Source organism: Chiloscyllium plagiosum, unplaced genomic scaffold (assembly GCF_037043375.1).
Source record: "Chiloscyllium plagiosum isolate Xiang-an unplaced genomic scaffold, Cpla_swu_hap1 HiC_scaffold_26, whole genome shotgun sequence".
NCBI classification, from domain to species: domain Eukaryota; kingdom Metazoa; phylum Chordata; class Chondrichthyes; order Orectolobiformes; family Hemiscylliidae; genus Chiloscyllium; species Chiloscyllium plagiosum.
Genome location: NW_028270164.1, coordinates 20,763,417 through 20,790,079, shown reverse-complemented (window position 1 = coordinate 20,790,079; position 26,663 = coordinate 20,763,417). Strand labels below are relative to the sequence as shown.

General features: G+C 41.0%; 1 protein-coding gene across 1 annotated transcript; it reads right to left on the bottom strand.

Annotated features, from left to right (window-relative positions):
* Positions 1 to 7,063: 7,063 nt before the first annotated feature.
* Positions 7,064 to 10,968, bottom strand: LOC122562971 (interleukin-20-like). The gene is made up of 6 exons (XM_087973390.1): positions 10,959 to 10,968; positions 9,700 to 9,872; positions 9,538 to 9,600; positions 8,955 to 9,107; positions 8,745 to 8,819; positions 7,064 to 8,207 (listed from the first exon to the last, which is right to left on the bottom strand). The coding sequence occupies exons 1-6, from the start codon at positions 10,966 to 10,968 to the stop codon at positions 8,124 to 8,126; spliced, it is 558 nt and encodes a 185-aa protein (XP_087829516.1). The 3' UTR covers positions 7,064 to 8,123.
* Positions 10,969 to 26,663: the final 15,695 nt, after the last annotated feature.

Below are 26,663 nucleotides of genomic sequence, written 5' to 3'. Positions count from 1 at the left end.
TTTTGAGCATTGTAACTGTGTCCACATCCATCACTTCTTCTGGATGTTCATTCCACACACGAATCATCCTCTGCATAAAGAATTTGCTCCTCACGTCTTTTTAAAACCTCTCTCCTCTCACCTTAAACATCTGCCCTCTAGTCTTGAAATCTCCCATCTTAGGGAAAAGACACCTACCATGTGGAAAACCTTTTTTATGTAGTAATTGGTAAAGATCTGATATGCATAAGAATTCAGACTTATGGAGACAAATTCAATCATGGCTTTCAAAGGGGAATTAGATAATGATTTGCAAAGTCAGAAATTTGCAAGGACACCGGGTAAAAGCAATGATGTGGCAGCAGGAAGCTGCCCTTGTAGAGAGAGTTCCAATGCTGATACTCCACTGGCTTTATGTGCTGTAATCATTCATAGATTCTCTGAAGAGATTCTGAGTCTGTACACTTGTATGAGGCAAGGCTTTCTCTGTTCTTTCAGTGTACCTTTCTGCAGCTTCTCCTGCTCCTCCTAGTAAAATCGCAAGTGCTAGAAACAAACACATTCAAAAATATTATGTTCACAAGAAGTCCTTTATCAAAAATGAACCCCTGAGCTCATTCAATTCCATAAACTAAAACTCCTCACAAATTCAAAAGCAGGATTCGAACAGTCCAAATAAAGTAACCAACGATATCCTAAAAGAAGATATATTTAATTATTGCTGCATGTAGCTCTCTTCTCTCTGTATGTTCCCATTCAAAACTTCAGTGCCTGATGTAGAATTGATAAATAGAAATCAAGGCCTGATGTAAAGAACTCTTGGGTAACAAAAGAGGAGCAGGACCCAAATAAACATTCTTAAATAGTTAATGCTTAATTCAGATTAGATGATGAAAAACAACCCCAAATCAAAATGGCAACAGTCACATTCTGACTGTCAGCAGCCCACCCATTTTAATATTGATCCTGCATCAACACTCCTCAATTCCCATACTTTCCAATCTCTAGGCCATCTCATCTTGGTCTTCCCACCTCTCAGCCCCTGACCACCATTACAAATCCGGTTAGGGACTGTTAACTTTTAAAGAAGAAATCTGAACAAGTATCAACAAGCTAAAGATGAAGTGCCAGTAAAGAGATGAAGGTGATACAAAGAGTGCTAGATGGTGCTACTCTGACTCAACAAACCTGTTGCTGTCTTGTCTATTATCAATTAAGTTATAATTGTTATAGTAACACAAAGGAAACATGTCAAGTTAGAATTGATAGATTAAAACTTTTTTTCTATGAGAAAAGCTAACAAAAATGTTCACATGCTTTTGCCTGTCATAGCTTGTAATTTTAAGTACAAACACTTTATTCTATGAATGTACTTTATTTTCATCAAATCCTACTTAATTGCCAAAATTATTTACTGATAATGAGCAACTGAGGGATACAACTGTTCACAATATACTGTATGTTTAATGTTCATTTAATGTTCCATATCTTACATCCTTGGAATGGGTTACCAAAATATTTTGTATTCACATAAAACTTATTGAGCATGTATAAATGGTTTATAATTAGATAAAGACTTATTTTAAAAAAAAAGATTTCACCTTTTTTTTCAAATTAAAAAACATACTGTGTTGTACATCAAAAAAAATTAAATAAAGTAAGCAAAGTGAGGAATATTGAGGTTTGAGTTGCCAGGTGGCAAGTAACGTCTGCGTCATAGAAATGCTAGGCAACGATCATTCACAACAAGAGAGAATCTAAACAATACACCCTGACGTTCAAAGACACTGTCTTTACTAAAATCCCCACAATCAATATCCTGAGGGTTACCATTGATCAGAAACTCAAGCGGACTAGCTAGTCTAGAGATATATAAATTCTGCAAGAGTAGGTCAGAGATGAGGAGCAACATTCATTTATTTGAAACTCATTGACCAGTAATCTTATAAACCAAAGCATTTTAAGTGCTCATCAAGAAAAGTTCTTAAATGATGTAAGAGTTCCTGCCTCTATCACCCATTCAGGCAATGAGTTTCAAATGACCACAGCCCTCTGGGTGAAAAAAACTATCCCTCAAATCTCCTCTGAACGTCTTATTCCTTACCTTAAAACTGTGCTTCCTTGTTATTGATCCCCCTACAAAGGAGAGTGCTTTTTTCTCTTCTTTGCCCTGTCAATGCCCTCAGAATTTTGTACACCTTAATCAGACCCCCTCAGCCTTTTCTGTTCTAAGAAAAGCAACATGAGCCTACTTAGGGTCTCCTCATAGGTGAATCACTCCAGCCCAGGCAACATTCTAGGGAATCTCTTCTGCACCCTTGATTATGCTATCAGATATTTTGTATAATGTGGAGATCAGAATGGCACACAATACTCCATCTGTGGTCCAACTAATGTTATATACAACTCCATCATAATCTTAGTGCTCTTATATTCAATGCCTTGACTAATAAAAGCAAGCAACCCATTTCCTTTTTAACAACCACATTACCACTCATGCAGCCTTCAAGAATCTAGGGATATACACACTAAAGTCCCTCTGATCCTTTGTACTTCCTAGATTCCTACCATTCAATGTCTACTCCCTTCCTTGTTAGTCCTCCCAAAATGCATCACCTCACATGTTCCAGGATTACATTGCATTTTCCACTGTTCAACCAATCTGACCAGCCCAGCTAGATTTTCTGGAGGTTAAGGTTTTCCTCCCAACTATTTGCCACACACTGTACACTGTAGACAGCAAGAGACCCAGCACTGAACCCTGTGGTCCACCCTCAACTATCACCCTCTGCATTCTGCCACAAAGCCAATTTTGCATTCAACTTGCCAAATTTCCCTCGACACCATGGACTCTTTGCTTCTTAATCAGTCTGCCATGTGAAACCTTGTCAAAAATCTTTCTCAAGTCCAGGTAAATTATATCAAATGCATTATCGTCATCTACATACATAGTCACATGCTTGAAAAATTCAAATTTATGAGACATGATTTCTCCCTGGCAAAGACTATTCTTATTAGTCTTTGCTCCTGCAAGTGGATATTAATTCTGTCCCTCAGAACTTTTCCAATAATTTCTCTACCACAGATGCTAGACACACTGGCTTTCTGGTTTATTCTTACCACTTTGCTTGAATAATGGCACCTCATTAATCTTTCTTGCAGTCCCCTGGCACTGAACTTGTGGCCAAAGAGAATTTCAAAATTAAGATCAGAGCCATTGCAATCTCGTCTCCCACTGCAACCTGGGATACATCCCTTCTAGGCCTGGGGATTTAGTTACTTTCAAAGCTGTTAAAACCACTAATACCTCCACAGTCTCTATGCTAATTCATTATCACAGTCTCCAAACCTGATTTCTATACCTACATCGTCCTTTTCTGCAGTGAGCACGGAAGAAAAGTATTCATTTGTAAACCTCTGCTATGGCTTCTAGCTCCAAACACAGGTTGCCACAGGTCCCAAATGGATTTTACTCTTTCCCATGTTAATTTCTTGCCCCTAATATAAAACACCTTGGTATTTTCCTTAATGTTACCTAATGTCTTCTTATGTCCCCTCTTCACTCTCTTAATTTCTTTTTTAAGCAGTTGCCTACACTTTCTATACTGCTCTACACAGCCCCATTGTTTTGAGCCTTTGGTATCAATCATAAGCTTTGTTTCTTATTCCATATCCAATCTATACATCCCTTGACATCCAGGGTTCTCAGGACTTACTGATATACCTTTTCAGGAATGTATTGGTTTTGCAGTCTCAGAATTACCATTTTGAATATCTCCCACTACTCTGATGTGAATTTTCCTGGAAGTAGCTGCTCCCAGGTCACTTTGGCTGGATCCTGTCTTATCTTATTAAAACCAACCTTCCCAATCCAGAACCTTTATTTCCAATCTAACTTTGTCCTTTTCCTTAACTAACCTTAAATCTTACAGAATTATAGTTATTATCAACTGCCACATCTACCTCTTGTCCAACTTTGTTCTCTAAAACTAGATCCAGGATGTTCTTTCTCTTGCTGAATTTCATACATGTTGGGTTAAAAACTTGCCTAGACACATTTTTATTATTCCAACCCTCTATGTCTTTCATTCTTTGTCTATCCCAGTTAATATTGGAGAAATTGAAATCCCCTAGCTCAAGCAATTCTTTAAAACTCTGTTCCACTTTTTAAAAATTTCCTTCCTAAGCATTACCTTGTCAAGATCATTAACGTTCATTCACTTATCCTAGGACTAATTCAATAGATATAGGTGGTACATTGGTTCAGTGATTAGCAATGCTGCTTTACAGTGCTAGGGACCTGGTTAGATTCTAGCCTTGGGCGACTGTCTGTGTGGAGTTTGCACATTCTCCCTGTATCTATACGGGTTTCCTCTCACAATCCAAAGATGTGCAGGTCAGGTGAAATGGCCATGCTAAATTGCCCATAGTGTTCAGGGATGTGTAAGTTAGGTGCCTTAGTCATATAGGTAAATATAGGGTAGGGGAACGTGTCTGGGTGGTATACTCTCCGGAGGGTCGGTATGGACGCTGGGCCTAAAGCCCTGTTTCCAGATATGTGAGATATAACAAAATACTCCAGAGTTCATACTGATTTTTCTCTTACATTGCAGCTATTCACCAAAATACAAGAATTGATGGGGTGCTTCCATTACCTTGTAGCTAATTAATGCTTCAATTTTCTTATGAACCTCACAGCACTATGGTCCACAACTCGGATGCTGCCTGGCCTGCTATGTTTTTCCAGCACCACATTTTTCAACTCTGGTACTCCAGCATCTGCAGTCCTCACTTTCTCCTGAATGCAATTCCCGCTGACAGTTTCAAATTACAAGCAAGCTGATTATTTCCAGAACTTCAATCTCTTAAAGGGTAACTCTCTCTTATTGAGGATTACTGTGGATTTATTCCTTTAATTTCCAGCTAAACAAATCTTCCAGTCAATTTCCCCCTTTTCAACTTTGTCTTATACTAAGTTCCAGCTCCTGCAACTCAGGTTGTATCCTGGACAATAGATCTAGCCTTTACTCCTTTTAAAGTATGGGCCTGGCTTTATTTTTCAACTTTCAAGGAGCTATAAACCACATAAGACACAAAGCTGTCATAGCCTCTAAGCTGCTTTTCCAAACAGCAATCCAATCATACTTGCTGGCTGAGCCTGAATTAATTCCACAAAGATAACACAAAATACAGCTCTCACTAAGCTCTATCCAGCTAAAGTTTTCCTCAATTTTGGGCACTCAGAGAAACAGAAGGATCTTGAAGCACTGTTCACAGAATCCTGAAGGCAGAAGGACAGGTTAGCAGGATAGTTAAGAAGGCAGCGCTTAAAAATGTGTTGCTGGAAAAGCGCAGCAGGTCAGGCAGCATCAAAGGAGAAGGAGAATCGACGTTTCGGGCATAAGCCCTTCTTCTACACGAACACCAGATAGCCACAAAAAGACACGACCCTCTCTCCCTCGTAGCCGTACACACGGATGAAAAAAAACACCATTTCGACTGGGACAACACATCTATCCTGGGACAGGCTAAGCAAAGACATGCCAGAGAATTCCTAGAGGCCTGGCACTCCAACCACAACGCCATAAACAAACACATAGATCTAGATGCCATCTATCAACCCCTCAGAAAATGAACAGGAAATGACATCACCACAAACCCCAGGAACCCCATCCAGGAGAAAGATATAAATAGAAAGCAGGAGACAACAGCTTCGCTTCACTTGGAGGTCGCCACTAATGATGTTACCTAGCCAGGTAATGAAACGTCAGGATATCAAACCTACAGCTCAGCGAGCAAACCTACACCCTATAATTGTTCTATGAAGTGACCATAAAATTTATTCCTTCTGGTCCTCCGCAGCCTCACCGCAGCTTGCTCTTCAATTCTCCATTTTCCAGTTGTAGTAACTGGTTATTGTGGTTTCGTTTTAACATGTCTGAACACAGTCTCTATCATTGTATTATCCCTGCACCTACAAAGTCAGCAATACACTTGAAGGCAGTAAGGATTGCAGATGCTGGAAACCAGAGTCTTTAGATGGGAAGCTGGAAAACCACAGCAAATCACACAGTAGATGATAACAACTCGCTGCATACTGTTTTCTCCACCACATCCCTGAAATTCTTTTGCTGATCATCTTCAATTTGGGTTGTCTGGTTACTGACCCTTCTGTCTCCCAAACATTTCTCTATATTTACTCTAACTAATCCTTTCCTCATTGTGAGACTCATATCTTCCTAATTTCTATGTTTCCTCATGCTAGAATAATTTGTAGATACAGATCAACCTTCAAAGGTAAGTCTATTGGCCCATGACTTTGTTTGATCCCATGACCAATTTTTGTTGTCAGAAATCTGGAGTAACAACATGGAAAATCCAAAGTTTTATCCAATTAAATATTCAAGTCGTAGAATTTTAACAGTTGTGAAAAAGGCTCTTTGGGCCCATTGTGTTTGTGCTGGTCATCCAACATCCATCTGTTCTAATCCCATTTTCTGTCACTTAACCCAAAGCTTTGTATGCTATGGTGTTTCAAGTTTTCATCTAAATATTACTGAGGTGTCTTGAGGTTTCCTGCTTCTACCATTCTTTTAGGTCGTGACCTCCAGATACCTCCAACCCTCTGGTTGAAAAAGATTTACCTCAAATCACCTGTAAACCTCCTATTCTTTTTCTTCAAATTACCACCACTCCCAGTTTTTGACACCTCCACTAAGGGGAAAGGTTTCTTCCTATTGACTCTATTTATGCCCCTCAGAAGTTTGCATATCTCAATCCCCCGCAGAACCTCTGTGCTCTCAAGCACACAACCCCAGCCTATTGGGAATATTCAAAATCAAAATTCTTAATTTTTGCCACTGGTTTCATTCCCTTTACTAACTATTGGCTCAGACTGACCTAAATGTTAAAAAAGCTTATTATTTTGTTCAACTCAGAAGTGATATCTTCCAAACCACACTTCTACATATCATTCTCCCAGTTCAGTCTATAGATAGTAAGAGTCCAGACACAGATTCATTTCAAGGTTTTATTGAACATGTACCGTATTACAAGCAAAGATTCTTATTATTCTAACAACTGGGGGCAGGAGCATCACCAATTCAGATCAAGACTTGATCAGAAGTATCAAGGGTACATTGCATTTGACATTTATACTTTATTTCTATTTGGTCTACATTCTTCAAAGGATATGCTAGCACCTCTTTCTCTGAATCTACCGCAAATTGTTAGTTGTGAGGCCATAGATGTTATCTCCTCTTGGGATTGTGAAATCTTATTTTTCTTACTGGTGTCGATTATCTCAGTACTGTTCTATTATATTTAGACTTATAAATTCTATGTTGTACCATAATGACTGTATCATAATGACTTTTAACTGTACCAAGTCATTAATTTATTATATTACATAGACCCTCAGCCACAACCACGCCACTCCTCCCGCCATATCACCCGTTACTGCTAAAATCTATATTTTGTTACATGCTGTTTGATAATGTATTATGCCTGCAGTTGGACCTACACAAATTAATGCGCGATGGTCTTTACCTTCTATAAATTATATGCATAAAACAGCAAAGTTGTAGAATTCATAGCATGTTATTTTAATTAGTACTAATACAGGAAGATTCAAAAACAATATGTTTATACTGTGATCTATTGCCCTCAATATCATTGCTAACAATAATAGTACAATATGTACTTACAAGCTTTTTTTCATGTACAGACATGAAATACAACATCTTAAACCTAGTTTAGCAATATGACTGAAAAGTGTCTTTATAAATGGGAACAGAAATAGATGTCTACCCATGTGACAAATATGCAATATTAACATTTCCACAACTACAAATTTCTCTGATAGCTGAAAATACACATGTTTCTCATTGTATTCATTATTTAGAGTGGAAGTATCTAACATACCATTGAGGAGAAAGTGAGGACTAACATACCATCTAACATACCATTGGTAACTTACCAAAACTCAACATAAAGGAACACAAAAAAATTAAACCATTAGTTGTTTAAGGACTTAAACAAGCATTATTTGACAATTAAACATATGAATTCTGTTCTGAGATGTTCATTATTAAGCTGTTTCTTGGTATTCAGTTTTTTCGGCCCTGTATGCTGTGATGTAATGCTTAGTTGTGGTGATCTTGTTCCATCCATTCTATGAGAATGTCGATTTCACCAATAGCTTTAACAGCAGCTGCCCTGAGAGTCAACTGAAAAAGGACAGAGATTTATGAAGTCATTTGCAAAATAAGCTTTGAATATGGTTACAACAGATCTTGTCCATTGATATTCTTTGTTATTGTGGAAGAGCAGACAGTTTTGGACATGGACTCACACTGTCCACAGTTACTACCAGACTTACAGTCAACCCTGCTATAGAAACTTAACAGACTTGTAGCCTGACCTATCAGTTCTGGCAGTTCTCCAACTTTACAAAGTGACTGTCATCCAAAAGTGAAGTATTTTGCATGGGCACAGAGAGGATGACGAATGAAACATAAACCTTGAGTTCTGTTTGAGGTTCAAAATTGGAATTCAACCTCTGCATTCAGCATCATTTATATTAAGGTTGGACCCATGCCTAATTTTTGTCTTTTGCTATATTAATTTTAATTTGTTATCTAAAATGTAATTTTGCAATATGTTTACTTTGCATAGATTTTCCAGTCTTTTAACATTAATCAGTGCTGCTCTATGAAAAGCAAATATTCTCATTTGTCAATGAAATGAAAGATATGACAACATACATTTTCAAAAGTATTTTGTATTTTCTTCATCATAGCTCGGGATTCTTCTCCACAGTGACACTTCATCTCTGCATGCTGTCCAATAAAGGAAGTCATAACAGCATTTAATTCAAGGATCAACAGAATAATGTTTCAACATCAAAAACAGTTATAATGTGTGCAATTAACATGTAAAATAAATGTGACATTGCTTCTGGTTTTGTTACTTACACATTGCCGAAGATCTCGCTTGATACTGAGGAAGGAGTTGGCCAAAGTGTTGGTCCTCCTCTCGATGAGGGAGCTGGATGGAGTGTGATGTTTGAAGACAGTCTCCACATAGAATCTCAACAAGTGGCGCAGAAAACAGCAGCTCTCCTCTGCCTGGAAATGAGAGCAGGGAATGAGAGAAAAGCTGCATATCTCAGGCTCTGAGGTAAGGATGCAATTTAGATACCAACTTAACTATGTGTTGTGGCTATCTTAAGCAACCACTTGGTTATCATGACAAAATAGTCAGGATAAAATAGATGCCACAGAACAGGCTAGATAATAAAAATGTTCTGCTTTGAAGGAGAGTTAATGGACCCAATACGTTAACTCTACTTTCTGTCCAGAGATGCTGCCTGACCTGCTGGGTTTTCAAGCATATTTTGTTTTAGTTTCCAATAATAAACTACATGACCCCTGACTCCTATATAATGGATGGAAACGGTATCTATTTTAATTAGTGGCATTATTAAGCACTACATACACTGGATAACTGGGATAACTTGAACATCAGGATCATTGGTGAAATAGGCAATGCCAGTACCTGAATCCCTTGTAATGCAGATTTGGCTAGAAGCCTCACATCATCAGCTGTATCTTCCATTTGCTGTGGAGGAAGAAATTGTTTTAATAGCGTTTCCCTTAGGTAGCTTCAAATTCTATAATAAAGGGTGTAAATAGGAGGGTACAGTGAATCTTGACTTACAATTGGCTGTCTGATAGCTGAGAATGCCTGCTGGATTTCAGCTGTGTTAGCGGCCAGTGAACATCGTCCAAAGTGCAACCTCTTGGCTTGTGTAAGCAAGGGCTGGAAGAGGGTCACAGCGACCAGCCAGAAAACAGCACTCAGACCGTTCATCGTTAGAGACAACGAGAAACCTACAAACACAAATAGCCAAAAGGTTCATGCAAAGATTTAAAAACAGGCTTTCTTTAACAGGAATGAATCTGCAGTCCAAATGTAAACGATTTGAAACAAGAGAAATCTCCTAGTGGGTTAGCTCAAGGTTTAGTTCACATACAATTGCCTTGATATCACCACGACATTAACAACCGACATTTCACTAAAATCTTCGCCTTGTCACTCTATCGTCTAGGATCGAATGTTCATGCCTTTTACTATAAGTCCTTACTTGGTATCGGTGAATGTTGAGTTCTAGTTAATCCTCGAAAGCTAGAAAAAAATTGGAATAGTTCTGTATACGAATATTCAGTTATTTATTAAGATTCGTTAATTTATTGCATTGACAATAAAGGACTAATAGTTACAATTAGGGAATTCAAATTATAGCATCAATTATATTTACCTTACCAAGTAACACGGAGTTCTATTTGTCTGGTTACTGAGACATTGTATTATGTACTCGCGGCGTCTCAAAGCACTTTACAAATAAAATGCTACTTTATTAAAAAGCAGTGGTACTATCCCTACCTTTAAGCCAGGAGGCCCGGGTTCAAGTCCCACCTGTTCCAGAGGTGTGTATTAACACCTCAAAACAGGTTGATTAGAAATTAGTTAAAACAATTCAATGAATTTGATTCGTGACTAATTTCTTGCACATTCTGCTTTTATTCCACTGAAACAGTCTATTTATGTATTTCTCACAAGTTAAACGTACCACACAACATTCAGCCCGCAATTGTAACCTGAGATTGCTTGTCCTGTGAAGTGACTGCGCAGAAGGCACTGTCCCTCACAACAGTTAAAGGAGGTTTCTCACCATAGCATGATGGCACAGCATGAACACTTGGATAGAGGGAGGCTCACCTATGTATGTTGGCAGTGGCTGTTGGCTCCCCTCGTCCAGGTTTGCTCATCACTCCACCGTTTGTGTCCCTTAAATACACCTGCACAACAGAGTGGGGATTTTTATTTTCAGATTCATACACGAGGTTTTCCGAAGTTCCTCGGGCGGGACAATATCATTTCCTCAGTAATTTGCATAACATTTTGCTTGATTTCACCTGCCGCCATTTACCGATGGTGTGAAACTGAAATCACTTTCTTGAATTTCCAGCAAATCTTTCTTTAAAAATATTTTCACTTCCCTCTTAACAGCCATCAGTTTTTGTTTTCCCAAATATGTTACCATGGTAAGAAATCAACCAAATAGCACCTGGAAGAAATAGTTTGATCTTTTTCTGCACAATTCCAATACCTCTACATATTGTGTAATTTCTAACAGACATTATTTCAACTGGCGAATCCTCAAAGTATTCCTCATTCTCAAACACTCAATCCCTTAAAAGTCTGTCTGCATCACCCCTCATTTTCTCTGCACCATCACCCTTCACTAAATGCACTCAGTGTGGTACTGTGACTCAGTGGTTAGCGCTGCTGCCTCACAGCATTAGGGACCCAGGTTTGATTCCAGTTTTGGGTGACTGTATGGCATAGTATATTCTCCCCATGTCTGTGTGGGGTTCTGCTGGGTGCTCCGGTTTCTTCCCACAGACCAAAGATGTGCAGCTTGGGTTGATTGCCCAGGCTAAATTGTCCTGTAGCATCCAGGGACATGCAGGCTAGGTGGACTAGTAATGGTAAATACGTGATAAAGAGATGTGGTGGGTCTGGGCGGGATGCTCGTTGGAGGCTCAGTGCAGACTTGATGGGTTGGATGGCCTGAGTAGACCAGTTGGCTTCTGGAGCCATTGAATAAGATCATGGCTAGTCTGTTTGTGCTTTGAATTCCACATTCAAAATTACTCCCAATAACCTTCGATTCCCTTGCCTAACAAGATCCCACTCATAACTAAGCTAATGAATAAGCCCCAGGTATCATTAGATGAATGATGGCCAAACACCAGGTCTACTCTTTGTGGGAAACCTCTGTTGGACATCCATATCTCACTACAAGGAAACCGTCGGAGAGCATTTTGAATGTCACTCAGTAAGATTTGCTTTCCACTGCACATTTATTTATTAACATTAAATTGCCCCGTGGCCATGATTTGATGCCATGTCTCCTGAATAGACTGAGGCTCTGGATAGCTGGATCAGTGACATTGACACTATGTCACCACTTCCTCCCATGCTAGTCTGCAAGCTACCTATTTGTGACTCATGCACCAGAACACCTTTTGCATCTTAGAATTCTTCAGTCACTCTCCATTTAAATAATACACTTTTTTTTATTCTTCCTGTCAAAGTTAACAACTTTATGTTTTTCCATATTATGCTCCATCTGCCAGATTTTTGTCCACTCACTCGACCTATTTTTATCCGTCTGCATCTTCTTATGTCCTCTTCACAATGATCTTTGTCTTGTCTGCAAATTTAGTCACAACGGCTTCATTGCATTCATCACATCCTGCCAAGATGCTTCATGAGCATTCCATACTGAGGAATATATTCAGCAGTAATGAGATACTCTTAAGCCTGTAAAGAGTTTCCTTTGACCATCCCAATAGAAAGACAAATGTCATTTTCCAAGGTGTTGGTTTACTGCCACCAATCAGCATTGACAATGTAATTCTGGAAGTTTCACATTAACCAGGCTCCACAATCACCATCAATTTGTCACTTCATGCTGGAATCAACACCTGCATTGCAAAAGCTGCAATTTTTCTGACAAGCTAAGAGTTTAGGACAATAACAATTTGATGGAGACCTTGAAACTATGAGTCTGCAGACCCTGTGTTTTCAGTGCATCCCTTGATAGTAGTAAAACTCGGACAACTAAAATTAGGCAGGAAACAAGTCTGAACAGGTTCTATCTTCCCTGTTTCATTCATGTTCTTGACGTCTCTTGGGGGATGGGAAAAGCTCACCGGCATAGAGGTTCTGCAGCATACTGATTGTCTTAGCATGCACTCATTACTAAGTCAATGTTGCGGTGGCTCAGCCCTGTTCATTGGATAAGTAATGATTGTACTCCCAGTATTCTTTACAAGAAACTGGCCAGGGCCTGTTGAACATCCATATCCTAAATACAACGAAACTTGCGAGCAAGAAACAAAGATAGAGGACATTGACACAGACAATAGTGAGATCTAGGACCATGACATTTTAATGCAGAATCTACAAAGAGTTATTGGAAGAAGTGAAACAAAATAAAAACTCAGCTGGCTGAAATAATTCCACAGAGGCCAATTTCCCATCAAAAAGTTATTCTTTATTTACATGTGTCACTGGTCTGACTTCCTTAGAGTCAGCTCTCAGAGTGAGCAGAGCCTATGGCACTCTTGTTTATGTCTGTCAGTCTGGGCTCACTAATTGTACTAGATTAACAGCGCCAATCAGGGAACTCATACTTTACAAGGTCCACCTGGCTGACCTTGTTGCATTCAATACATCTCTCCCCCTCTAAATCCAGGAATGGAAGGCTATTCTTTTCCTTGTAGCCGCTTCTGGGGAATTTTTGCACTGGATCCAATTCCTCTGACTCAACATTGATACAGGTGATGTGTACCAGACCATAGTCTGCCTCTTGTGCCTTAAGCATCTTGGAAGAAATTCATCCTCTTCTTTGAGCGATTAAGGCATTGAGGATGTGACACTACTGTGTCCATCTCTAACTCCATCACCAGACAGGGATGTTCCCTCCCAATTGGGGAACACTTCAGTGGTCAGGGATATTCAGCCTCAGATCTTTGGTTGACCATCCTCCAAGGTGGACTTCAGGATAGGCAACAACGCAAAGTGGCCAAGCTGAGGCTGATAGCCAAGTTTGGTACCCATGAGGATGGCCTTAACCAGACCTTAGGTTCGTGTCACACTACAGGTGACCCCAATACACTATACACTCTCTCTCACACACACACACAAGCACACATACACACGCACTCTTACATACTCACACACCTATGCAGACCCTCTCATACATACGCTCTCTCATACACAAGTATACATGCACCCCCACACTCACACCCTGCGCACACACCCTCTCACAGGCTTATACTCCATCATATCCACACATACACTTTACCAAGTTTTCACGCATGCAAACACACACTCCCTAATGTACACTCACACTCACACTCACTCTCTCTCTCTCATGCACACACACACATATAAGTCTATGGAGTGAATTTATATTTGCAGAATTATATTTGCAGATATATTCTATTTTGCTCAAAAATTCACAATCTGTAGACAGTCAATGCAGGCAGTGAATACATGTAATATTTTGTAAATTCCTTTTTGGAAATAGAACCAGTCTGACTCAAGATTAGGATACAGACAGACTCTAGCCTCATACTGTTAACGTATTGTCTGAGCTCAGATGTCACCTTTTGTTATAAAATCTTAAGTTATCTCGAGAAGGTGACTTAAAAGAAGTTCTGGAATTTACCAGAACCTGCAACACATTCTAAAAAGTGAAAGATTTAACAACAATCCAGGTTTGTTTAGTATATCATTTCAGTTGCATGACACTGTATCCTGTCGCCAAAGTCATCCTTTATTTACATGTGCATAGTACTTCTGACACTTCTGTTTATTTTATTTTATTTTTTTCTTCTTTTTTCTTTTCTTTTCTTTTCTTGTGTGAGACACAGTGAAATACACAAGGTGCATGAATCTTTATTCAAATTTCCACCACCAGAACAAAAGAAACACCCGAGTGGCCAGTGATAAGCAGCGCCCTTCACGTCAGAGGGCAATGTTGTGTGATCAAACAGCGAAGGGGAGGGACATTACTGTTTTTTTTTAAATTTTTTTTTCTTCTAACTCTCCTGTTTATTTTTTTTTCTTACCCCCACACTACCGCCTAACTGCGGTAGTGCTTATTTTTTCCCCAGCACCCATGGTGTGTGTGTGCAGGTGTGAGACACAGTGAGAGACACAAGGTGCACGAATCTTTATTCAAATTTCACCACCAGGAAGAAAGGAAACACCCAAGTGGCCTGTGACAAGCAGTGCCCTTCACATCAAAGGGCAATGCTGTGTGATCAAACAGTGAAGGGGAGGAACACTCCTGTTTATTTTATTTCCTGTTTTGTTTTCCTTTTTTTCCTTTTTTAAATTATTTTTTCAAACCCCACACTACTGCCTAACTGCGGTAGTGTGGGGGTTAAAATAAAAAAAAAGGAGTGTCGAAAAAAAAATAAACAGGAGTGTCCCTCCCCTTCACTGTTTGATCACACAGCATTGCCCTTTGATGTGAAGGGCAGTGTTTGTCACTGGCCACTCGGGTGTTTCCTTTCTTCCTGGTGGTGGTAACTGAATAAAGATTCGTGCACCTTGTGTCTCTCACTGTGTCTCACACCTGCACACACACATCAAGGGTGCTGGGGAAAAAATAAGCACTACCGCAGTTAGGCGGTAGTGTGGGGGTTAAAAGAAATAATTAATAAAAAGGAAAAAAAGGAAAAAAGAAAAAAACAAAAAAAACAGGGAAAAAAAAATAAACAGGAGTGTCCCTCCCCTTCACTGTTTGATCACACAGCATTGCCCTTTGATATGAAGGGCACAGCTTGTCACAGGCCACTCGGGTGTTTCCTAACTAACTGTGGTAGTGCTTATTTTTTCCCCAGCACCCATGTTGTGTGTGTGTGCAGGTGTGAGACACAGTGAAAGACACAAGGTGCACAAATCTTTATTTGGTTTCCACTACCAGGAAGAAAGGAAACACCCGAGTGGCCAGTGACAAGCAGTGCCCTTCACATCAAAGGGCAATGCTGTGTGATCTAACAGTGAAGGGGAGGTCAGGGATTAAACCAAAATAGAGTTGGAGGGGGAAATAATGTTCTCCACTCCCTGCGGTACTCATCTCTCCCTGAACAACTCCAGGGTGTTGGTCGACACCACGTGCTCCTTCTCCAAGGACACCCGGGCTCTAACGTAACCGCAGAAGAGGGGCAGGAACTCCTGTTTATTATTTTTTTCATTTTTTTCAGACACAGTCAAGGAGGAGTGTCCTTGAACGCGCACACGCACTGATCCAGCTCCCTCAGAGGCAGCTCTCAGAGTGAACAGAACCTCTGAAACTCCTGTTTATATTTTTTCTCTTTTTGTTTTTTTTTCTTTTTCTTTAAACTCCCACACTACTGCCTAACTGCGGTAGTGCTTATTTTTTCCCCAGCACCCACGTTGTGTGTGTGCTGGTGTGAGACAGTGAGAGACACAAGGTGCATGAATCTTTATTCAATTTCCACCACCCGGAAGAAAGGAAACACCCGAGTGGCCAGTGACAAGCAGTGCCCTTCACATCAAAGGGCAATGCTGTGTGATCAAACAGCGAAGTGGAGGGCAGGGATTAAATCAAAATAGAGTTGGAGGGGGAAATAATGCACTCCACTCCCTGCGGCGCCCACCTCTCCCTGAACAACTCCAGGGTGTTGGTGGACACCGCGTGCTCCTTCTCCAAGGACCCCCGGGCTCTAACGTAACCACGGAAGAGGGGCAGGCACGCCTGTTTGTTTATTTATTTATTTATTTTTAGGTATCTAAAAGGTGTTTATATTTTTGTACTCATCACAGTGATTAATGAGAGATGGAGAAAACTGTATTTTCATATTTCTCATTCTCAGTGCCAGAGAGTCCATGTTATAAATGAGACGCATTATACTGTTATTGAAATAACTCCACAGAGGCCAATGTTCCATCACCGAATCCCCATTTAAGTATAAATGGAAAAGTCCTTGACACTGACCCAGCTCCCTCAGAGCCAGCTCTCAGAGTGAACAGAACCCCTGAATCTCCTGTTTCTTTTTTTTTATTTAACCCCCACACTACCGCCTAACTGCGGTAGTGCTTATTTTTTCCCCAGCACCCATGGTGTGTGTGTGTGCAGGTGTGAGACGCAGTGAGAGACACAAGGTGCACGAATCTTTATTCAAATTTCTACCATCAGGAAGAAAGGAAATACCCGAATGGCCAGTGACAAGCAGTGCCTTCACATCAAAGGGCAATGCTGTGTGATCAAACACTGAAGGGGAGGGCAGGGATTAAATAAAAATAGAATTGGACGGAGAAATAATGCACTCCACTCCCTGCGGCGCCCACCTCTCCCTGAACAACTCCAGGGTGTTGGTGGACACCGCGTGCTCCTTCTCCAAGACACCCAGGCCCTAACATAACCGCGGAAGAGGGGCAGGCACTCCTGTTTATTTTTTATTTATTTTTCTTTTTTCTTTTTTTAAAAAGTATCTCTAACCCTCCTCTTTTTATTTAATCTCCTGTTTATATTTTTTCCCCTTTTTTTAACCCCCACACTACCACCTAAGTGCGGTAGTGTTTATTCTTTCCCCCAGCACCCATGGTGTATGTGTGCAGGTGAGACACAGTGAAAGACACAAAGTGCACGAATATTTATTCAATTTCCACCACCAGGAAGATAGGAAAACACCCGGGTGGCCAGTGACAAACACTGCCCTTCACATCAAAGGGCAGTGCTGTGTGATCAAAACAGTGAAGGGGAGGGTAGGGACTAAATCAAAATAGAGTTGGAGGGAGAAATGATGCACTCCACTCCCTGCGGCGCCCACCTCTCCCTGAACAACTCCAGGGTGTTGGTCGACACCGCGTGCTCCTTCTCCAAGGACACCCGGGCTCTAACGTAACCGCGGAAGAGGGGCAGGCAGTCGGCCCTAGACACTCTTGTTCTTTTTGTTTTGTTTTGTTTTTTTTTAAATAATTTAACCCTCACACTACCACCTAAGTGCGGTAGTGCTTATTTTTTCCCCAGCACCCATGGTGTGTGTGTGCAGGTGTGAGACACAGTGAAAGACACAAAGTGCACGGACCTTTAGTCAAATTCCACCACCAGGAATATAGGAAAACACCCGGGTGGCCAGTGACAAGCACTGCCCTTCACATTAAAGGGCAATGCTGTGTGATCAAAACAGTGAAGGGGAGGGTAGGGACTAAATCAAAATAGAATTGGAGGGAGAAATAATGTACTCCACTCCCTGTGGCGCCCACCTCTCCCTGAACAACTCCAGGGTGTTGGTGGACACCGCGTGCTCCTTCTCCAAGGACACCCGGGCTCTAATGTAACCGCAGAAGAGGGGCAGGCACACCTATTTGTTTTTTCTCTTTTTTTTGTTTAATCTTTATTCAATTTCCACCACCAGGAAGATATAAAACACCCGACTGGCCAGTGACAAGCAGTTCCCTTCACATCAAAGGGCAATGCTGCATGATCAAACAGTGAAGGGGAAATCTCCAGTTTATTTACTTTTTTCTCTAACCCCCCCACTACTGCCTAACTGCGGTAGTGCTTATTTTTGCCCCCCAGCACCATGGTGTGTGTGTGCAGGTGTGAGACACAGTGAGAGACACAAGGTGCATGAATCTTTATTCAATTTCCACCACCAGGAAGATAGGAAAACACCAGGGCGGCCAGTGACAAGCAGTGCCCTTCACAAAAGGGAAATGCTGTGTGATCAAACAGTGAAGGGGAGGGCAAGGATTAAATCAAAATAGAGTTGGAGGGGGAAATAATGCATTCCCCTCCCTGTGGCACCCACCTCTCCCTGAACTACTCCAGAATGTTGGTGGAGACCGCGTGCTCCTTCTCCAAGGACACCCGGGCTCTAACGTAACCGCGGAAGAGGGGCAGGCACTCCTGTTTGTTTTTTTTTGGCCAGTGACAAACAGTGCCCTTGAGACTCCTGTTTATTATTTTTTTTTCCCATTTTCTTTTTTTTTATCTCCCCCACTCTACCGCCTAACTCAGTAGTGCTTATTTTTTCCTCAGCACCCATGGTGTGTGTGTGCAGGTGTGAAACACAGTGAGAGATACAAGGTGCATGAATCTTTATTCAATTTCCACCACCAGGAAGAAAGGAAAACACCCGGGTGGCCAGTGACAAACACTGCCCTTCACATCAAAGGGCAGTGTTGTGTGATTAAACAGTGCAGGGGAGGGCAAGGACTAAATCAAAATAGAGGTGGAGGGGGAAATAATGCACTCCACTCCCTGCGGCGCCCACCTCTCCCTGAACAACTCCAGGGTGTTGGTGGACACCGCGTGCTCCTTCTCCAAGGACACCCGGGCTCTAACGTAATCGCGGAAGAGGGGCAGGCACTCCTGTTTATTTTATTTTAACACTCCAGTGTTTTTTTCTTAACATTGCTGTCTTTTTTCTAATTTTTTTAAAAAACCCCACACTACCGCCTAACCGCAGTAGTGCTTATTTTTTCCCCCAGCACCCATGGTGTGTGTGTGCAGGTGTGATACACAGTGAAAGACACAAAGTGCACGAATCTTTATTCAATTTCCACCACTAGGAAGATAGGAAAACACCCGGGTGGCCAGTGACAAACACAGCCCTTCACATCAAAGGGCAATGCTGTGTGATCAAAACAGTGAAGGGGAGGGTAGGGACTAAATCAAAATAGAGTTGGAGGGTGAAATAATGCACTCCACTCCCTGCGGCGCCCACCTCTCCCTGAACAACTCCAGGGTGTTGGTGGACACCGCGTGCTCCTTCTCCAAGGACACCCGGGCTCTAACGTAACCGCGGAAGAGGGGCAGGCACTCCTGTTTATTTTTTCTCTTTTTTTTAGCAGTGCCCTTCACATCAAAGGGCAATTCTCCTGTTTATATTTTTTTCTTTTTTTTAAAATTTAACCCCCACACTACCACCTAAGTGCGGTGGTGCTTATTGTTCCCCAGCACCCATGGTGTGTGTGTGTATACGTGTGAGACACAGTGAAAGACACAAAGTGCATGAATCTTTATTCAATTTCCACCACCAGGAAGATAGGAAAACACCCGAGTGGCCAGTGACAAGCACTGCCCTTCACATCAAAGAGCAATGCTGTGTGATCAAACAGTGAGGGGGAGGGTAGGGAATAAATCAAAATAGAGTTGGAGGGAGAAATAATGCACTCCACTCCCTGTGGCGCCCACCTCTCCCTGAACAACTTCAGGGTGTGGGTGGACACCGTGTGCTCCTTCTCCAAGGACACCCGGGCTCTAATGTAACCGCGGAAGAGGGGCAGGCACTCCTGATAATTTTTTTTCTTTTCTTCTTTTTCTTTTTTTCTTTCTTTTTTTTCTTTTATTTTTCTTTTTTTAACCCCCACACTACCACCTAAGTGCGGTAGTGCTTATTTTTTCCCCAGCACCCATGGTGTGTGTGTGTGCAGGTGTGAGACACAGTGAAAGACACAAAGTGCACAAATCTTTATTCAAATTCCACCACCAGGAAGATAGGAAAACACCCGAGTGGCCAGTGACAAACACTGCCCTTCACATCAAAGGGCAGTGCTGTGTGATCAAAACAGTGAGGGGGAGGGTAGGGACTAAATCAAAATAGAGTTGGAGGGAGAAATGATGCACTCCACTCCCTGCGGCACCCACCTCTCCCTGAACAACTCCAGGGTGTTGGTCGACACCGCGTGCTCCTTCTCCAAGGACACCCGGGCTCTAACGTAACCGTGGACGAGAGGCAGGCACTCCTGATAATTTTTTTTTTTTTTTTTTTTTTCTCTTCTGCCCTTCACATCAAAGGGCAGTGAGAGAATTATTTTTTTTTTTTTTTTTTACATCTCCTGGTTATATTTTTTTTTTCTTTCTTTTAACCCCCACACTACCACCTAAGTGCGGTAGTGCTTATTTTATCCCCAGCACCCATGGTGTGTGTGTGCAGGTGTGAGACACAGTGAAAGACACAAAGTGCACCAATCTTTATTCAATTTCCACCACCAGGAAGATAGGAAAACACCCAGGTGGCCAGTGACAAACACTGCCCTTCACATCAAAAGGCAGTGCTGTGTGATCAAAAACAGTGGGAGGGGAGGGTAGGGACTAAATCAAAATAGAGTTGGAGGGAGAAATGATGCACTCCACTCCCTGCGGCACCCACCTCTCCCTGAACAACTCCAGGGTGTTGGTCGACACCGCGTGCTCCTTCTCCAAGGACACCCGGGCTCTAACGTAACCGTGGACGAGAGGCAGGCACTCCTGATAATATCTGTCAACCAGCATTCCCTGATTGGACCAGACCAACAGTCCTGATTAGGGAACCCATATTGTATGGCATCCACTTGTTGGGGGCCTTGAGAGATGAAAAGCCAGCTAAACTTGCACCTTCTCCATCCTGTGTCCTCATCTACAGTAAGTGTGACAGAGACCATTGCAACAGAGTGGGTCGTTTGCACCATACCAGTCAATGTGTGACATAGAACGGCATGATGGCTCAGTGGTTAGCACTGCTGCTTCATAGTACCAAGGCCCTGGGTTCAATTCCAGGCTCGGGCAACTGTCTGTGTGGAGTTTGCACATTCTCTCTGTGTCTGTGTGGGTTTCCTCTGGGTGCAGCCACAGTCCCAAGATGTGCAGATTAGGTGAATTGGCCATGCTAAATTGCCCATAATGTTCAGTGATATGTTAGTTAGGGGTAAATGTAGGGGAATGGGTTTGGATGGGATATTCTTTGGAGGATTGGTGTGGACTTGTTGGGCCAAAGGGCCTGTTTCCACACTGTAGAGATTCTATGATTCTATAGTTGATATGAGATGAAAGGATTCCTGGGAAACACCCTTCACAGTGAATCTGCTAATTCATACAACACTATAACCCCTCTCAGCAAAAATAATTCATCAAAATTGCTGAAATGGCTTATCTCACAGGAATGATGCTAATTGGACTCTTTACTGCCCTCTTCAGATCACATTATAATCTGCAAATTACTGCATCTTGGCAAGGATGCATGAAGGGCCTCTGAGTTGTGGCCTATTTATTTAATAAGAGTTGAAAAATGTGGTGCTGGAAAAACAAAGCAGGCCAGGCAACATCTGAAGAGCAGGTGAAGCGACATTTCGGGCATAAGCCCTTCTTCAGGAAGCCCTTCATAAGCCCTCCATTCCTGAAGAAGGGCTTATGCCCGAAACGTCGATTCTCCTGCTCCTCAGATGCTGCCTGGCCTGCTGTGTTTTTCCAGCATATTTTTCAGCTCTGGTACTCCAGCATCTGCAGTCCTCACTTTCTCCTATTTATTTAATAAACAAAACAGAAGTATCGTGTTAGAGACACAGTAAATAGTGAAGAAGAGCATAGGATGAATTCAAGTCAAATTGGAGGCAGAAAGAGAAGTAAGAGAGAGAGAGAAAGACAACAGACTGAGTAAGGAAAATTAGAGAAGGGTACCTTCACTCTTCATTTACTTATTTTATACACATCAAATTGAGTGAGAAAATGAAACCCTTTTCACTTTTCTTGCTGTTTGGTGATACAGAGATGAAGAAGGGTGAGACAAAGTTCTTGAGGAACATAAACATTGAGTCACACCTGTTAGGCTGAATTGTGCATTTCTGTTCCATAAATGTTATGTAATCTATAAAAACTATTTTTAAAAATCAGAAAGAATAACCAAAGTCAAGAATGTTTTAACTAAATTAGGTTTGGGAATTGACAAATTGGTTTTGAGAAGTTACGAGTGGATGGGGGCAGTTTTGAGAAATATATATACGTTCCTGAGTCATGAAATGTTGAATGAGTAAGACCATTCTGATTAAAAGCAATAGAACTGCTTTTATAACAACATGATAACATGCCGGACCAAATGACCTTTTACTGGGCCTTTGTATTAAGAATTTCCAGATAAAAAGAGAATAGCATCCTTGCCATGTAAGGATTAACTTGGTAGTCGCTTCACACAGCAAACAAGATTGTAGATCAAAAGAGCAGCACAAAATATCTGGGAACAAGTTGCAACCCATGGCTCCATAAATCCAAGATAGAATGGTATGCCAGGACTATAAATCAAACATGTAACAGGACACATGTGACATGAATTTCAGGACCTAAATGGCTGTTACAAGGTTTATTGGCAAACTGACCATGACATTAAGTGTAGGGTTTTTTCTAAATGGGAGAGCGGTAGAACCGTTAGAGAAATAACTACTAGAGGGTAAGTCCCAAAGGCTGTGCTGCCTGCCTGCTCAGGCCCAGTGTTAAGAATATTTTATCATGCTGGGGAGGAACTTGGAGTGGGAGGGAAAGGATCTAATCATTGTAGTTCATTTAGGAGCTAACAACACAGATATGACTAAGCAAGAGGTATTGCTGAGGGAATGTGAGTAGCTAGCGAACAAATTGAAAAGGAGAACCACAAAGATAATTGTCCTCACCTTATTACCTGAACCACGAACAAATTGTCCTCGGGTCAGATCAGAGAGTTGAATGTGTGGTTCAGAGATTGCTATGGAAATGGATTTCGATCTATAGGATACTGACACCAGTATCCTGAGGAGAGAGGAAGCTGTTCCACTGGGCTGTGTTGCCTCCACAGGACCAGTCAAGATTAGAGTGGTGCTGGAAAAGCACAGCAGGTCAGGCAGCAACCAAGGAGCAGAAAAATCGACGTTTCGGGCAAACGCCCTTCATCAGGACCAGTGTCCAGGCAAATCAATGGATGGCCACTTAAAATAGATAGTAGGAGGAAAAGTGGAAATTTAAAAGCTTAAAGAAAAATTACAGAGCGGTGATGAAGTGAAATGGGTAAATAATGACAAGAGTGTGACAAGAAGAAGCAGAGCAAATAGGCCTTCAGTGGGGAAAATAGAAGATGAAAATGAAAGCCTCTTCATCTGTATCCAACCAACATGAAGGATTGAAGGCAGAATTGGGAATAAATGGGTACAATCTAATAACCACTAAAGTTTGAAAGCAGATCAAGATTGGGACTGAATATTCAGAGAATTCTGATGCTTTGGAATGATAGGCAGATAAACAGAATGAGGTGGAGTAGATGTGTTGATAAAGGATGAATTCAGTACAGCAAGGACAAATAATCTTTTCTCAGAAGATAATGATGATGAATGAGCTTGGATCGGGGTAAGAAGTGACGGGAAAGAACAAGGGATGAGAATAGATTAGTCGTCCCTAACACTAGCTACACAATTTAAAAAAATATAATTGAAGAAATATTGGAAACCTGTAACAAAGGTATTGCAAAGGTTCTGGGTGACTTTAATCTTCTTATGGATCGGACAAATCAAAATGGAAAAGGTAGTGTTAAGAATGAGCTCGTAGACAGTATTCAGGGCAGCTTTGAAAACAAGATGTTCTAGAACCAAGCAGAGAATAGGTTATTTTTAAGGCCGATAGTCTGTAACACGATAGGATTAATTAATGATCAGATCATAAGGAGTTCTCAAGAAAAAATAAATTATGACAACGTGGAAGCTACAGAGTGTCTTTAAACTTAAATAAACACAATTCCAAAACTATAAAAATAGAATCGACCAGAGTGGTCTGGGAAAATAGATTAAAAGATATGATAGCAGCAGTGGCAAGCATTTAAGGAAATAATTCAAAATTCTCAACAAAGTATAAAGATCACATCATTTTATTTCTTTAATTTTGGACCATGGACTAAAGAAAGGAAAGTATTGCTTAAAACCAAGGAGTCAATGCAAAGTGATGGCTGCAGTTTTAGATTCATATTTATTGGAACACATGGTGAGTATGTAAATATTGCAATTTTTTCCTGGAATAGTAAGATCAAAAGCAAACATTACTGAGCCAATTGGTTCTGGGCCAATCATTGCTTGATGGCAATGTTTTGATTGGCTCCTCATCAGGAGACCTTGGCTTGTATGAGGGTCAATACAGCAAAAAAAACCCAACTACCTTGCAAAGAGAAAATATCAAAACTCTCACTGTTTCTCTCTCTGTCTCTGTCTCTCTCTCTCTCTCCTCTGCAGAGATACCAGAAAGTTTCCATTTACAGCTAGCTGTAGTTTCCATTTACAGCTAGCTGTCATCCCTTCACCTCTACCTGTAAATATCTGTTTAAAAGTGCAATAAAGCACCTTCAAAGGCATTGAAACCTAGTCACATCTAGTTCATGAAATAGAAAAAGGCTAGCATGCAAGTATAGCTATTACATAGAAGGGCAAATGGAATGTTGATCCTTAAAGCAAACAGGTTGGAATATGAAAGAAGTGAAGTCTTGCTCAAACTGTGGAAGTCATTTATAAGATCATAACTTCAGCATTTCATGCAGTCTCATTAGTTGCAAAGGGATACACTTACCATGAAGAAAGTTCAGAGAAGCTCCATTGGGTTGATACCTGGGATGAAGGAGCTGATTTATAAGAAGAGGTTGAGCAAGTTGGACCTTTACTTATTAAAGTACGAGAGGAGATCTTCTTGAAACAATTCGGATTTGGATGAGGAGTGATGGGGAGATGCTAAGAGTACATTTCTGCTTTTGGGGAAATCAATAGCGAGGATAAATAGTTTCAAAATAAGGGGTCTCCCATTCAAGACAATAATGAGGAGAAATTTCTTAATTTTCTTGAAATTCTCTATCTCAAAGAAAACAGAGGAACCTAAGCAATAGAAAAAGGAGGAAAAGACCTATAAAAATCTGTTGACCCTGCTCTGCCATTCAATACAATCATGAGTGATCTTGGGCTTCAATTCTGCTTTCCCATTTGTTCCCCAGATCCCTTGATTTGCTGAGAGAGCAAAAATCTGCTTATTTCAGCATATTAGTAATCTTCGCACATTCAGGAAGAAAGGACTTTACGCAGAATGATACACTGCCGAGTGAGTATTTAGTCTGGGAATTTGGACTAGTTACCTGACGAAGGAAAAGCGCTCTGAAAGCTTGTACTTCCAAATAAACTTGTATTATAACCCAGCGTTGTGTGATTTTAAACTTTGGGCATTTGGAGGCAGTGTGTAAATTCAGTGCAGAGAGGCAGAAGGGCTTTTTGTTTGATTTTTGGCTAATTTTTATAATGGATAAATTGGAGTGAAAGATCGGGGACCTAAAACAAATTACTGACATCTCATGTAAACCATAGGTTCATTGTTTGGTGATAGCGTCACAAAGCTAGTTCCTTTTTTTGCGAAAGTTGTTCCTTAGCTCAATGAGACTCTGTCCTTGATTTTTTTCAGAGGGGCAATAAACCAGGCTGGGCTCTGATCAATCTGGTTTGGTATAGATATGAAAAGGATTTTGAGAGGCCTTTTGTTTATATGCAAACAGATGAGATTTCAGGCCAAAGTGGTCATGCTTTAAAAGTGACCTGTATAAAGAAAGGGGAGTGGTCAGCTCTCTAGCTGAACTGAGCAGTTTTAGTTCAGTATTGAACTGGTTGGAAATTCAACAGGGGGCTGTGGAAACTCTCTCTCTCTCTTTCTGCCCTGCAACTTCAACCTGTTAGCATGTGTTCCATTTCTACTGGTGTTTAAAGGGAGTTTGCTTACTGGGACTGTTGTGCATATTCGGAACAGCATAATTAAGTCTAGTTGGATAGGTTGAGTTCAGTAGGGATTCTTTATTTTGTTCTTTGTGTTTCATTGTGTAATTTTGTGAATAAACTTCTGTCTGTTTTAAAATCTAGTAGTCAACCTAACCAACTTAATCTGGGTAATTTTCACTGTACACTTACCAAAAAAAACTACAAAGTTATGGTCTGAGCTGCCTGCTTAAGAATATTTTGAGTGGTCCGACTTAGTCTATGACAATAGCGAATTTGACTATATATTGTCAGTTACATCGAGATTGAAGGTAAATAGGGGAAATATTTACAGTTTACGAACAGAAAGATGAAATATTTAAATATTAAATTAAGCTCTAAGTAATTAAAAAAGAGATACCAGGCCATGTGATGTTGTAACTACATAATGTGGGAGCTGGTAGACCCCACTCATAGTGAGCATGTCTGCACCTAATGTAGGTTGCCTGAGGAACGCTGCCTCCGAGTTGATGAGCTGGAGTCTGTGCTTTGATAAATTATATAACAGGAAGGGGGAG